Here is a 12,520-nt window from a genome sequence, read left to right as displayed (position 1 = left end):
TTTTAAAAAAAGAGAGTTATCTATACATATAATCAGTGTTTCTATTGCGTATAACTGGAGTGAGTTCTTGACGAAACTGCATCTTTTCTTGAATTATGGGAAGGAAGGTTAGAGGCCCTTAATGAATTCCCTAAACTGTGGCCCTCCACACACCCCAGTTTCAGCCAGATTATGCCCCCCTTCCCACAGCTTTCTAAAGACAGATTTGTCACAAAAGCTCCTTTTCTCAAGTACTGAGTTGTATATATTTTAAATCCATATTTGGGGGGATATTATTTCTCTGAAGGCAGGCGGCCCGGCTTTCAGCTGCATTGCTATTATGACAGCTCAAGGCGGGAGAGGAGGGGGAGGCCATGTAGTTGGGGAGGAGGGTCAGGCGTCCTCCTCCCCCCCCCCGCCTCTAACTCCGCCACGGTAGCTTCTTCTTGCCAAAAAGTGGACGGAGGACGCTTGAGAGCCCAGTCCCCCTTCATTGTCGATGCTGACTTCAGGGTTATATTTAGCCCATTGTGTCCAAGGGAGACTGCAGTGCTCACAGAACAGACCCAGCACACGAGCCCAGAGAGTGGAAAGGAGGGGTGGGTGACAGAGATTGATGAGCCAGGTGGCTCTGCCTACTGCACAGCGACGGGACGGGTGGGAGACGCAGCGGAAGGGAGCCCACCAGGCTGGAAGAGCCCATTCCCTCTTAGTGCAGGCAGGCAAGCAGGTGCCGCGGGCACTAGCAAGGAAGGGGGAGAAAGGAAAAGGCAGGCGAGGGAGGAGGAGCAGAGCAGCCACCCGCTACAGCAGCGGCGGCATCACTAGCCGCCTGGGTGATTTGGGCAAACATGGTCGCCGCTCACGCTTCCCATTCTTCCTCCACCGAGTGGATCGCTTGCCTGGATAAAAGGTACCGGCGCTTTCGTTGATACGGCTGAGAACGGAGTGAGGGAGTGGCTGGTGGCAGGGGGCGCTTCATGGACCCACACCCTTCTGATTCTCCCTCTCCACATAGCAGATCGGAATCTCAAAATCCCTGCACGGAGGGAGGGCAATCTGTAGTTGGGTGGGGATAGAGTGTGTGTAAGAGAGAGGGAGATGTGGGGTGGTGGGACCCTTTCGCCATGGGTGTGTGTCCGGAGGGCAGCTGTTTTGCTGCTCATCAGTGTTATAATAGCCCGGAGAGCCACGCATTTCCATAGGGTTCTCGTGCCTGTAAAATCCTGCACGTGCCCAAGGAAAAGGAAATGAGAGAATCGCCCGGTGAAAGCTTCTGGGTCCGCCTCATCTCCTTCCCTGCCTCTCCCTGCTGCTAATGTCTTAAGGGATCTTGCTGCGAGGCCTACAGGCAGGCACCACTGGCAAGGGATTAAAAGGGGGATCAATAATCCATCTGCACATGAGCATCCATCTAGGAGGCCATAGAGATGGGTCATGACTGAAATATACTTTGGATGCGGGGAGAAGAAAGAGATAGTTGTCAGGATGGTTACCTTCAGCAAAGTGGAAGATGATCTCTAATATATCTTTTAAAATCACGTTTAAAAACTTTAAAAACACCTTATTAGAATACTGTTAATGCTAACATTGGATGATGTTTAAATTATAGGAATTAAAATATTAAATTAAAATGATGTTTCAATTATAGGAATGGGGAGTGTATGTGTGTTGGGGACCATGGGAACTTAGGCAGTTGTCCATCTAGCCCACAGTTATCTGCTCTGACTGGCAGCAACTCTCTGAGTTCTCAGGCAGAGGTGCTGTGGGTGGGTGGGTGCAGAATGCTGTACTTATTGTAAAGCCCTAAATTGTCACAGACAATCTGACTCAATATTGTTGACTCCACAGTGTATCTATATGGTACACTATGCTGGTATATTATATATACACAGCCTTGTGGTACTTTCCAACATGGTTCATTCACACAAGGAGGCCATTTGACATCCCAGACGCTTGGAGGCTGCTCCACACACCAAGGTGCTTTTGCGCAGTTGCTCACCACATGGACCCCATTGCCCACCCCTGTGGATTTCATGACAACATCACAATCCACAAGAAATCAGTGTTTGTGTGGTGAAATCACTTAATGTGGTGAAACCAGAAGATTTGTGTGGTGAGTAATTAAACAGGATAACGTCTTGCTGTGAAGAGCTGTCTGCAATAATAATTTTTGGCTTTCATGCAGACACCGCAGGGCCACTTGTTCCTGAGAATTGCGCCTGATGTTTAGGCCTTCAGTGCAGATGAGAATATCTATTACTCTGAGCCCACTGATGCAATGTGTGCATATTCTCTATCCCCCACTCCCACTTTCTCTGGAGATTTGGGTTCCCATGAAAAATCCCTAGGACCTTAACTGTAACCTTTCCTGTCATGTGATCATGTTCCTGGGAATTCCTCCTTTATCCTTCATGCAATAGTGGAAGAGCTCCCCACCTCATGTCAGTATAAACTAAGTTGGAGACATAATGACACTCATCACTCCAATCTCTCCCCCACCCTAAAGACTCTTTAATGATTTCTTCATCATTGCATGGGCTGCAACTGTGATTGTTCCCAGATGCTGACAGAGTAATTTACTGTTGGATCAGATTGTAGGTTTAGCAGTAAACAGTACACTGTTAGTCACTGTTGTTCATTAACACTGATTAAAGGGTGAAAAGAGAGTAGAAAACAACATTTTTCTTAAAGCACCTGAATGTTTCTTAGTGGTTGGCTACAGATGGAAAAAGGGACCAGCATGATTTCATCCTATCACCAGCGACCATATCTTTTCACATGGTGGGCATATTGCAGTATGCACTATTCATGACCTAATCACACTTAACTGATCTTATTGATGGTAACATTGATTTCACGAGGTTATATCTCTTCATTTGTTTCCCTAAATTTATTTTCTATGTTTTCCAGTTAACAGTGCAGTTCCATACATGTCTGTTCAGGAGTAACTCCCACTGAGTTCAGTGGGACTTACTCCCAGGGAAGTGTGTATACAATGTGCAGCATAACTATTCAGGCCACAGTCCTATACAACTTATAGGATTGCAGCCTAAGTATTCATGCTGCACAGTATACAGATTAAAAATATCAGTGAGGAAAAAGAATGTAGGACAAGAAGGCAAACAAGGCAGCACCCTTATAGAAACTTCGCTGGCTTGAATCTGTTCAGTGCCTGGGTGGAGACTTTCTGGAAGCTCTATGTGAGCTCTATATTATCTTGAGTTGGTACCAAAACAATTGCTACCTTTCAACCCCAACCCATGATGTCACAAAGAGATAGGTTGTAAACCCCCTGTCCCAAGAGTAGTGGGCAGACTCCTGTCTTATTTATTTATTTTTATTAAATTTATATTCCACTCTTCGTCCCAGAAGAAGTTCTGTCTTGTCTACTTTGTTATTTATTAGGTCCACCAGCCAAAACCTGATGATGATAATTTAAATTTATATCCCATCCTTCTTCCCAGAAGGAGCCCAGGGCAGCAAACAAAACACTAAAAACACTCTCAAACATCTTAAAAACATATTTTAAAATACATTTAAAAAAAAATCTTTAAAAAAGTCTTTTTTAAAAAAAAGCTTTAAAAGCATCTTAAAAAGCAGTTGGAACACAGATGCAGACTAGGATGTCTCTACTTAAAAGGCTTATTTTAAGTAGCACCGAAAAGATAATACAGATGATGCCTGTCTAATATTTAAGGGGAGGGAATTCCACAAGATAGGTACCACAACATTAAAGGTCTGCTTCCTATGTTGTGTGGAACAGACCTTCTGATAATATGGTATCTGCAGGAGGCCCTCACCTGCAGAGTGTAGTGATCAACTGGGTGTATAAGGGATAAGACGATCTTAAAGGTATCCTTGTCCCAAGCTGTATAGGGCTTTGTACACCAAAACAAAAACCTTGAACTTGGCCCAGTAGCTAATGGGCAGCCAGTGCAATTCAGCAGAGGGGTGACATGTTGGTGATACCCTTCCCCAGTGAGCAGTTGTGCCGCTGCAGTTTGCACCAGCTGCAGCTTCCGGACCAGATGCAATATGGTGGCACGGCGAGCAAAGCCAATTACCTATTGTACCCTAAGCCGTATACTGGGATGACCTGCATAGTAAGGCTGTGGGCATGCTAGTTGCTTCAAAAGCAGCAAGAATGGTTTTTCTGGCTGCATTTTGAAGTGACTCTGCCCTTGGCTGGACACACCTTCCTTCCCCGCTTCACACCTTTCAGGACCACCCACAGCAAAGTGTTGGGCCAATCACTGTCTCTGCCTGAGTCTACAGCAAAACATTTCCATTGGCCACACCTGTAGGGGCAAAGGGTTGATCTACCAATAAGTTGCGAAATCTGTCTAAAGCTGAATTTTTAAAAAAGAAAAGCATTGGAGCTGATCTGACCTAGGTTTAAGAATTTGACTAGTGTTGTGTGCCCCTGTTTTCAGAAAAGAGAGATGGAAACGCACTGAAACCAGCACAATAGTGTGTCTCTACCCTAAACCTACATTTGAGTTACTACAGATCAGCTGGGGCTGATGAAAGTCATAGTTCAGCAACATCTGGAGGACCAAAGGCACAATTCTTTAAGAATTAGTGTAATATGGTTCTACCTACCCACACCAGACAGAATTTGTGCAGAGAATTCTGAACTGATTAAAGCATCTAAGTTCCACATATAATGGTCTATGGCCAGGGCTGGTGCTAGCCATGACTGGGCCCCTGGGGACCAGCCTGCCCGGGCCTGCAGCACCGTTTGCCCCAGTGCCCCCTCCCAATACGGGTGGCATAGGGCTTACATAGGCAGACCTGCCCCACCTACCTCTGATGTCAGTGCTCATACCCCTGCCATCACCCAAGATGGCAGCAGGGGCATCAGTCCTTTAGGGATGCCCCCTCACTATCTCAGGTGATGGTAAGCATGCATGTACATCGTGCGGAGCACACACTTTGATGTGCTAACTCAACAGGTAGGTGAGGCAGGCAGATTTATTTAAGCTGCCTGTATAAGGGGGTGCCTTGGAGCTCCATCTCCATGATCCCACCCTAAGGAGGGGCCCCTTAGGGTCCCTCTGGGCTGCAGGGGCCCTTGGCCAGGGCCCAACTTGGCTGCACACTGGCGCCAGGCCTGTTTACGGCAGTCCAATGGGGAGGTTGCCAGAGCATGGATCACCGGGGCTAAGCTATCCCTATCAGGAATGGCTACAGCTGGTCAACCAGCCTATGCTTGTATAATGTACTCTGTGCCACCAAGGCCACTTGAATGTCTAGCAACAGAGCTAAATCAAGGTGTACACCCAGACTGAGCACCTGTTCTTTAAGGGGGAGTACAACCTTGTCTAGAACAGGAAGACCCCAGTTTCCTTGATTTGAGAACCACCTGCCAACATCACCTCCATCTGTCAGGTTTCAGTTTCAGTTTGTTGGCCCTTATCCAGCCCATTATCAAAAACAGACAACAGTTCATTATGAGTGAAACTTGGAAATGAGGCAAGGGCTCTGAAGAAACTTCACAGCACATAAACAGCAGGAGAGGCTGTGTCTTACAAGGGTCGGGAGAGAGGGCTGCTGAGCTACCCAGCCAAAAGACAGGGTGTCTAAAGGAAGTGGAACATAACAGGCAGTAGCCTGAAAAGCCCACACCAAAGGAATCAGTGGGTAATGGAGACACTGAAGAAAGGAGAAGCCAAGGAGAATGTAGGAGCGGGCAAAACGACACATAGAGGAGCTAGGACTATTGACCGGAAGTGGCAGACAATGGAAGGAACCAAGGAAGCACAGGGTTCCTAGGTCTATTTAGACAGGGGGATTCTGCAAGTTGTGGTCTCTACCATTACTGCAGCATGTGCTTAACTCTATCCCATTGAAATTAATGGAATCCCCCCCTTTTTTTGCTGGTTTGTGCTCATTATTTAAGTAATACACATGATCTCATTGTGATCCCATTCTGGATTATTTAAACTTCTTACTTGTGCGTACCCCATGCCAGCATAATACTACAGGACAAGGTATAGTGTAGTTTTGTGACACTTACCCTGGAGTAAGAATAGGTCACATCTAACACCAGGAAACCCTGTTGGTAAGTTACCATCTGGTAGCTCCTAATGAATTGCCTGTAGCACTAAGCTTTCTGCCATTTACAGACAAAAGTTTGTATGCAGTGAGGTCACTGCGTAAGCAGAATGACGCTTGTGTAACAGAACTTCCTTTCCTCCCCCTATGTGCTCCCCACAGTCTTTCAAATCTGCCCCAGACCACCCAGGACAGTTTTGGAGGGGCACAGTGGTAGGAGAGGGAGGGGAAGTGCCAACGCATAAGTGGAAGTAATTCTGTTCACTCAATGACTTTTGTTGGATACAACTCAAAGTAAACCCAAAGTTTACCTCTCTGTATAGCAACTAAAGTGTCTGTGCCCACCAGCTCCATCTAATTAACTGTCACATTTACTTGAACTTCAGGATACCTCGATTTTTTGCATGATCACTAGTCTTTTTAATTATTGCTGTGTAGATGCAAAAGAATATGAAGTACATGTTTCTGTTCTTTAGACTTCTGTTCTTACTGAATAATAAACCTGAGACAAGAAATTCCACCTTGTAGGAAAGTACATTCACTATGTAATGAAATTCTCCTTGATATTTAACATTATTTATGGCAATTTTTCTTGGCATCTGGTGTGCTTGTTTGTTTTTACTTTGTCCTTGTTGCCTATTTAGGGTACTTCAACTCTAATTTTTTGGCAGTGGATGCATATAGGTAACAAAATTAACTACAGTAATTGTGAATGCAATGGTATTAATATGGCTCCTTGAGCATGACACAAGACTAACAGTAACAGTCCTGTCCATGCTGGTGACATACTTTGTGATTTTGGCCAAAACATTTAACCTTTTGGTTGATCCCTTTTCTGTGTGTAAACAGAAAAAAATACATAGCCATACGTTATTTTTTTCTTATACATTTAAATAGACATACACACTAGATCCACTGGACTGGGGTATAACAAGGCTATGGAGCTTCATAAGCAGGAACCAGCTCATGGTTTCATCCTGTTTTTAGATACTGGTTAGCAAATAGACATTAAAACAAAGTTCCCAATTTTGAGTGATGGCCTGAGCCAAGCTGAGGCTCCAGTTGTACCCTGGACAACTCCTTGCAGTGCTAAGGCTGGACATTCCATAACAGCAGAGCTGAGATGTTACTTCAGCAGCAATCATACTTAGACTGAAATAGGAGCTATAGTTCTATCAGTTAGAATAGCATCTTCACTTAAACAGGCCAAGCCTGCTTTAGCAGTCATTGACTCTGATGGAGTGGAGTGGTAGAGACTAGTTCCCTACGGTCAGTGAGTTGCAGTCTTCTGCATCAGAGGAGGAGAACGTGACATGGTTAGTCTGGAGATGGACAGGGACAACAGGTTATTCTTTTGCAAGTGATTCTGGTTGATTATGTACATCTGGGACTGGCCTCATGGGCAATATCCTCTCCTATTTTGTATCCTTGGCCTCATTCCCATGACTTCAGGGTCATGATAGTCATGGGGAATGCTGGTTTCAAGAGACCAGGATTGAAATCTCTTTAACCCAGAGTTTAAAGACTGGGCACATGTGGACCCAACACTCATTCACACTTTGATAGGCCATGGTTTAGTAAGCCAAGAATGTTGTGCTCCAAAGAGCTCTATTACTTTGTGTCTCATTATTCTTATTAATCCAGTTCTAAGAAGACAAAAGTCAAGAGTGTAGCATGTGCTCGTGGCAAGATGTCATGGTCTCAAAAGGAATTGCCACTTTTACATCTTTCTGTTACATAGTTTAAAAAAAGATTTTAAGACGATGCAGGTTCCAGATTAATGATGATCAAGGATCACAACAGTTAGGCAGCCCAAGCCTTTCAATTCTGTGCATGAAATGTACATCAATTCTTAGGCTCCCTTTGCAGTAGATAGAACCTGCAGTGCCTTTGCTGGCTGTTGTATTTGACTACAGGAGCTGATCACAGAAAGAATCATGTAATGTCACTGTCCTGGTGTGTCAAGAATGTTATGATCTTTGCTGGGCTTTTCATGAATTATTTAAAGATGGAGTGTTGCTTTGAGGACATAGTGAACTAAGCTACTCCTTTACAACTTGATGTTTACTGACTATATGAGTGTAGTTTTCTATACACCTTTGAAAATGAATATATAAGAATAGCATCAATAATAATATAAAGAGACTGTGTATGCAAAATGTATATAATGCAATCATAATGCAGGATACAGAATAATGGGCTCAAGTTACATGAAGCCAGATTTTGGCTGAACATCAGCAAAAACTTTCTAACTGTTAGAGCAGTATGACAATGGAACCAATTACCTAGGGAGGTGGTGGGCTCTCCAACACTAGAGGCATTCAAGAGGCAGCTGGACAGCCATCTGTCGGGAATGCTTTGATTTGGATTCCTGCACTGAGCAGGGAGTTGGACTTGATGGCCTTATAGGCCCCTTCCAACTCTACTATTCTATGATTCAGTGAAGCTTCCTAAAAGTTACCTGTGGAATTTTGGTAAATACAGCAATCTATTGAATTATAATTCTGGACATGGTCAAGACACTCAGCCTCATTCCATTATTTAAAGCATGATCAGCAGTCTAATGGATATTACGGGCCACAGTCCAAGCACAGAGCTAGGTGCACTTATGCTTATTGGCTTCAATGGATTTAGCATGATCAACAGCTGCAAATATTAGTGGGACATGCTTACGGGAGTTCTCAATAACCAAACAATCATCATAACAATGATATCTATGAGGGGAAAGGATACAGGTAAACATAAAGCAAAGTAACGTCATGGCTTGAACAACCCATTCCTGGAATCTCAACTTTATTTATTTAATTTATCAGCCTTATATGCTGCCCTTCACCAATAAGACTCCAGGATGGTGTATATCAATAATAATATAAAAACAATAAAATAAAATATGGGTCATATATAATAAAAACAATTCCATCACTCTAGGACACAATAGGAAAGGGCAGCATTATATTATTTGTCACTTTTATACAAATCCAACTGTAAGAGTCCAACTAACAATTATTTGAGCCATCCCTCTTCTAAAAGCCTGCCAAAAGAGCTGTGTCTTAACCTGCTGGGCCACAGAGGTGGTCTGAGTGGCTCAGAAGCCTTGTGCCAAAATAAGTGCAAGGCCTCCTTGCCAGCTTGCAGCTGAGGAGCAGGTGGGTATTATCCCTGTAGTTGCACTGCATATCCAAGGTGGTCAAAGCACTGCTGAAGTGCAGCACAACCAATCATCATGTCTCTTTCATCAGTTCCAAACTGGGAAGGAAGCCTGGTGCTTGTCTTGTTGTGCTTACCAGAGGGTGATGGAATACCCACCATGGTGGGTGTGGCAAGCCGGACTGTAGAACCTTTGCATAAGAAAATTATATCTACTCTAAAGCAAGCTTTCCAACATAAAACCTCTAGCAAAACCTGAAAACTTGTGAATGGGACCGAAGATAAGTACTAATTTTGAGCCTACTGTGATCAAAGTTGAACACTTCATCAGAAGGTTAAGTGTGTGTAATGAACTATAAAAATATGCTGACCAGTATTTGTTGACAAGCGACTAGACCCACTAAGTTTGCTTTAAACCTTTGCAATTACTGCTTTTTTTTGTCCACAAGCTGACTTCTGATACCTTTTATAAAAATAGCTTTGGCATAAATCCATTTTTGTTTGAGATTTTCAGCCTGCAAGAATAAAAAAATGGTTTATGAGGTTTCAACACAGTAGTAATCATTAGATTTGTAAGTAAGTGCTTTTCTGACAAAGTGGTATCTGGCCCACAAAAGCTTATGCCATAATGTAATTTGTTAACACTTTTAAGCATCACAGGACACTTATTTGCTGTGACTGACTTAACAATAGCTACATTTTTGTCTGGAACCTCTTGATGTTAGTATGATTTCACATTTGAGTTTGTAAGAGATTCTTAATGTTCAAGGGCAGAACCTTTCACACTTTTTTGGCATATACAATCTTGAGTTTTTGAAGAACAGCAAGAGCATATTGAGAATAATTATACTCTTTCCATTCCAAATTATTAACTTGTACAAATTGAAATGCTTTTCGCAGTCTGTACTTTGACCTGTGATTTTGAACTTTGTATCTTTGATTATTTATGTATTCACTACATATCTCATGATGCTGCCAAGTCACATGATCATCTTTATGCTCACATGTGCCCGTGAGCATATGGAATTGGATCATATAAACAAAAACATATACACTGCAGTGCTTGAATTATAGCACTGGGGTGGGGAGAGTCTAGCACCCTACCTTTTGTAGTAAGTAGCCCTTTACCTGCTGTTTTTGGAAGACTAGAGGGGACAAGGTTTGGCTAAAACTGAGGGGGTAGGCTCCCTACCTTTCCACCATTTCAGCATTGCCACATTGCTTCAGATATATGGACCATTGCTCATTTTTTGCAGCATATTTCAGAGATTCAAGATAGGAAGCCAACACTGTGATTCTTGCTACTTTTTAGACTGCTTCCAGTTTGAGAACACTGTTTTAATATTATAAGTAGATTTCTTTAATTAATTGCACAAGGGTGATGATGCTCAAAAAGATGTGCAAATAGTGGTGAAACCTGAATTTCTGGTCTGCGGAGAAATAATTAACTGATAGTTTATTATTTTATTACCTGTTAAATAATCACCTTTACAGCTTCCAGTCATTCTTTTGAAAAACTGGATCAACAGTGTTCAAAAACAATTAAGCAAAAGGAGCTTCATTGGGCCAGGTAGACTCTTAAAGAATCTGTGATGGATTTTAGAGTGCATCTCAAGCAATAAAATATTGTCTTTCATCTGTGTTGAGCTCTTGTTAAACTAGAGCAGCCAAAGTGTGCTACGGGTAGGTACGTGATACATATATTGTTTCCAGGGCCATACACTTGCCTTGATCCCACAATTGCTCAAGAATAGAATTTCTTATTAGATATAGAATTCAGTACCCTAAGAACCTTAGCACATTATTTTTATTTTATTTATTATTACATATATATATCCCACGTTGCCTCCAAGGACCTCCAGGTGGTTCTTTTCCCTCTCCGTTTTACCCCCATAACAACCCTGTGAGGTAGGTTAGGCTGAGAGACTGTGACTGGCCAAAGATCACCCAGCAAGCTTCATCACCGAGTGGGAATTTGAACCCTGGGTCTTCTAGGTCCTAGTTCAATACTCTAACCACTGCGCCACACTAGTGTACTACAAAACCAAGCAGGATCTGTCCCTTATGGTCGGGAAGATAGGCTTGTTGGTATTTTAGTTATTTAGGATTTATTTTAATTTTATACACAAGCACACAGTAGGCAGTTTTCAGCAATAAACAATGCCAATTACATTATAAAAACATTTTTTAAAAGATCAAATCAGACATCACTATAAAGCAGATAGGTAGCATAAATCAACAGCAATAAAATCAACATCCCTGTTTATTATAAGCATGGGCAAATAAAATATTTTTAACATGGTGGCTTAGAATGTAAGAGGTTTGGTGCCAGATTGACATTTCTAGAGATGGAGTTCCACAGCCTGGGCACCCCTCCAGAAAAGGCCTTACTGATGGTTGTCGCATACCCAGAGCTTGGAAAAGTTACTTTTTTGAACTACAACTCCCATCAGCCCTAGGCAACATGGCCACTGGATTAGGCTGATGGGAGCTGTAGTTCAAAAAAGTAACTTTTCCAAGCTCTGCGCATACCTAGCAGCTTCTGAGGATGGGGACATCAGAAGATGTCCATAACAGTCAAACAGGTTCATGTGGGAACTGTGTGCCACCAGAGAATTGAATACCTGCTTGATGTTCTGGGTCCAATCCTTAGCACAGCCTTTCCCAACCAGTGTGCCTCCAGATGTTGTTGGACCACAACTCCCATCTTTCCTGATCAATGGCAATGCTGGCTGAGGCTTATGGGAGTTGTGGTCCAACAACATCTGGAGGCACACTGGTTGGGAAAGGCTGCCTTAGCATCTCCAGATATGACTGGGAAAGACTTCGGCCTACAATCCTAGAAAGCCACTGCCAGTACGTGTAGACATTACTGAGCTAAATGGACCACTGGTTTCATTTGGTATATGGTAGATTCCTATGTTCCTATGCATAGTCTCTGAAACCAAAGTGGCAATGAGTAGAGTTCCAGTTATAAGGGAATAGACTTCTGGTGCACTGCAGAGCTCCTGTCATGTTCACTGTCAGCAGAAGAACTTATGCAAGTAAACAAAGCATTAGTTGCATAATCTATACCGATCACAGAATACAGCTTTTCTTGAGGCAGCATTTTGGTCTCTCTGGCCTAATTCTCCAGAAGGATGCTGGAGAGAGAAATGCTTGTGAAATTATAGCAGAGGGAGAGCTCCTCTGAAACATTATTTTGAAGCTCCTCATGTGATCAAAAGAGGAGTACTGTGATTCTGGCACATCTTGAGGCTGCCGTACTCATCCCCCATTCCTTGCCCCAAGATGACAAGGAATGATTAGCACTATGTGTGTGTATGGTATTCAA

The 12,520-nt window shown here is 43.1% G+C and overlaps 1 protein-coding gene across 4 annotated transcripts in view; it reads left to right on the top strand.

Annotated features, from left to right (window-relative positions):
• Positions 1-696: 696 nt before the first annotated feature.
• RAPGEF4 (Rap guanine nucleotide exchange factor 4) overlaps positions 697-12,520 on the top strand; it is a 245,757-nt gene continuing 233,933 nt past the window's right edge. For all 4 annotated transcript variants that reach the window (XM_061608471.1, XM_061608472.1, XM_061608470.1 and 1 more), the window contains exon 1: positions 697-892. In XM_061608471.1, coding sequence (XP_061464455.1) covers positions 831-892 — 62 coding nt within the window. In that variant the 5' untranslated portion in view covers positions 697-830. The remainder of the gene's footprint in view (positions 893-12,520) is intronic.

This window comes from Rhineura floridana, chromosome 2 (assembly GCF_030035675.1).
Source record: "Rhineura floridana isolate rRhiFlo1 chromosome 2, rRhiFlo1.hap2, whole genome shotgun sequence".
NCBI lineage: Eukaryota > Metazoa > Chordata > Lepidosauria > Squamata > Rhineuridae > Rhineura > Rhineura floridana.
This window is presented reverse-complemented; position numbering and strand designations above follow the sequence as displayed.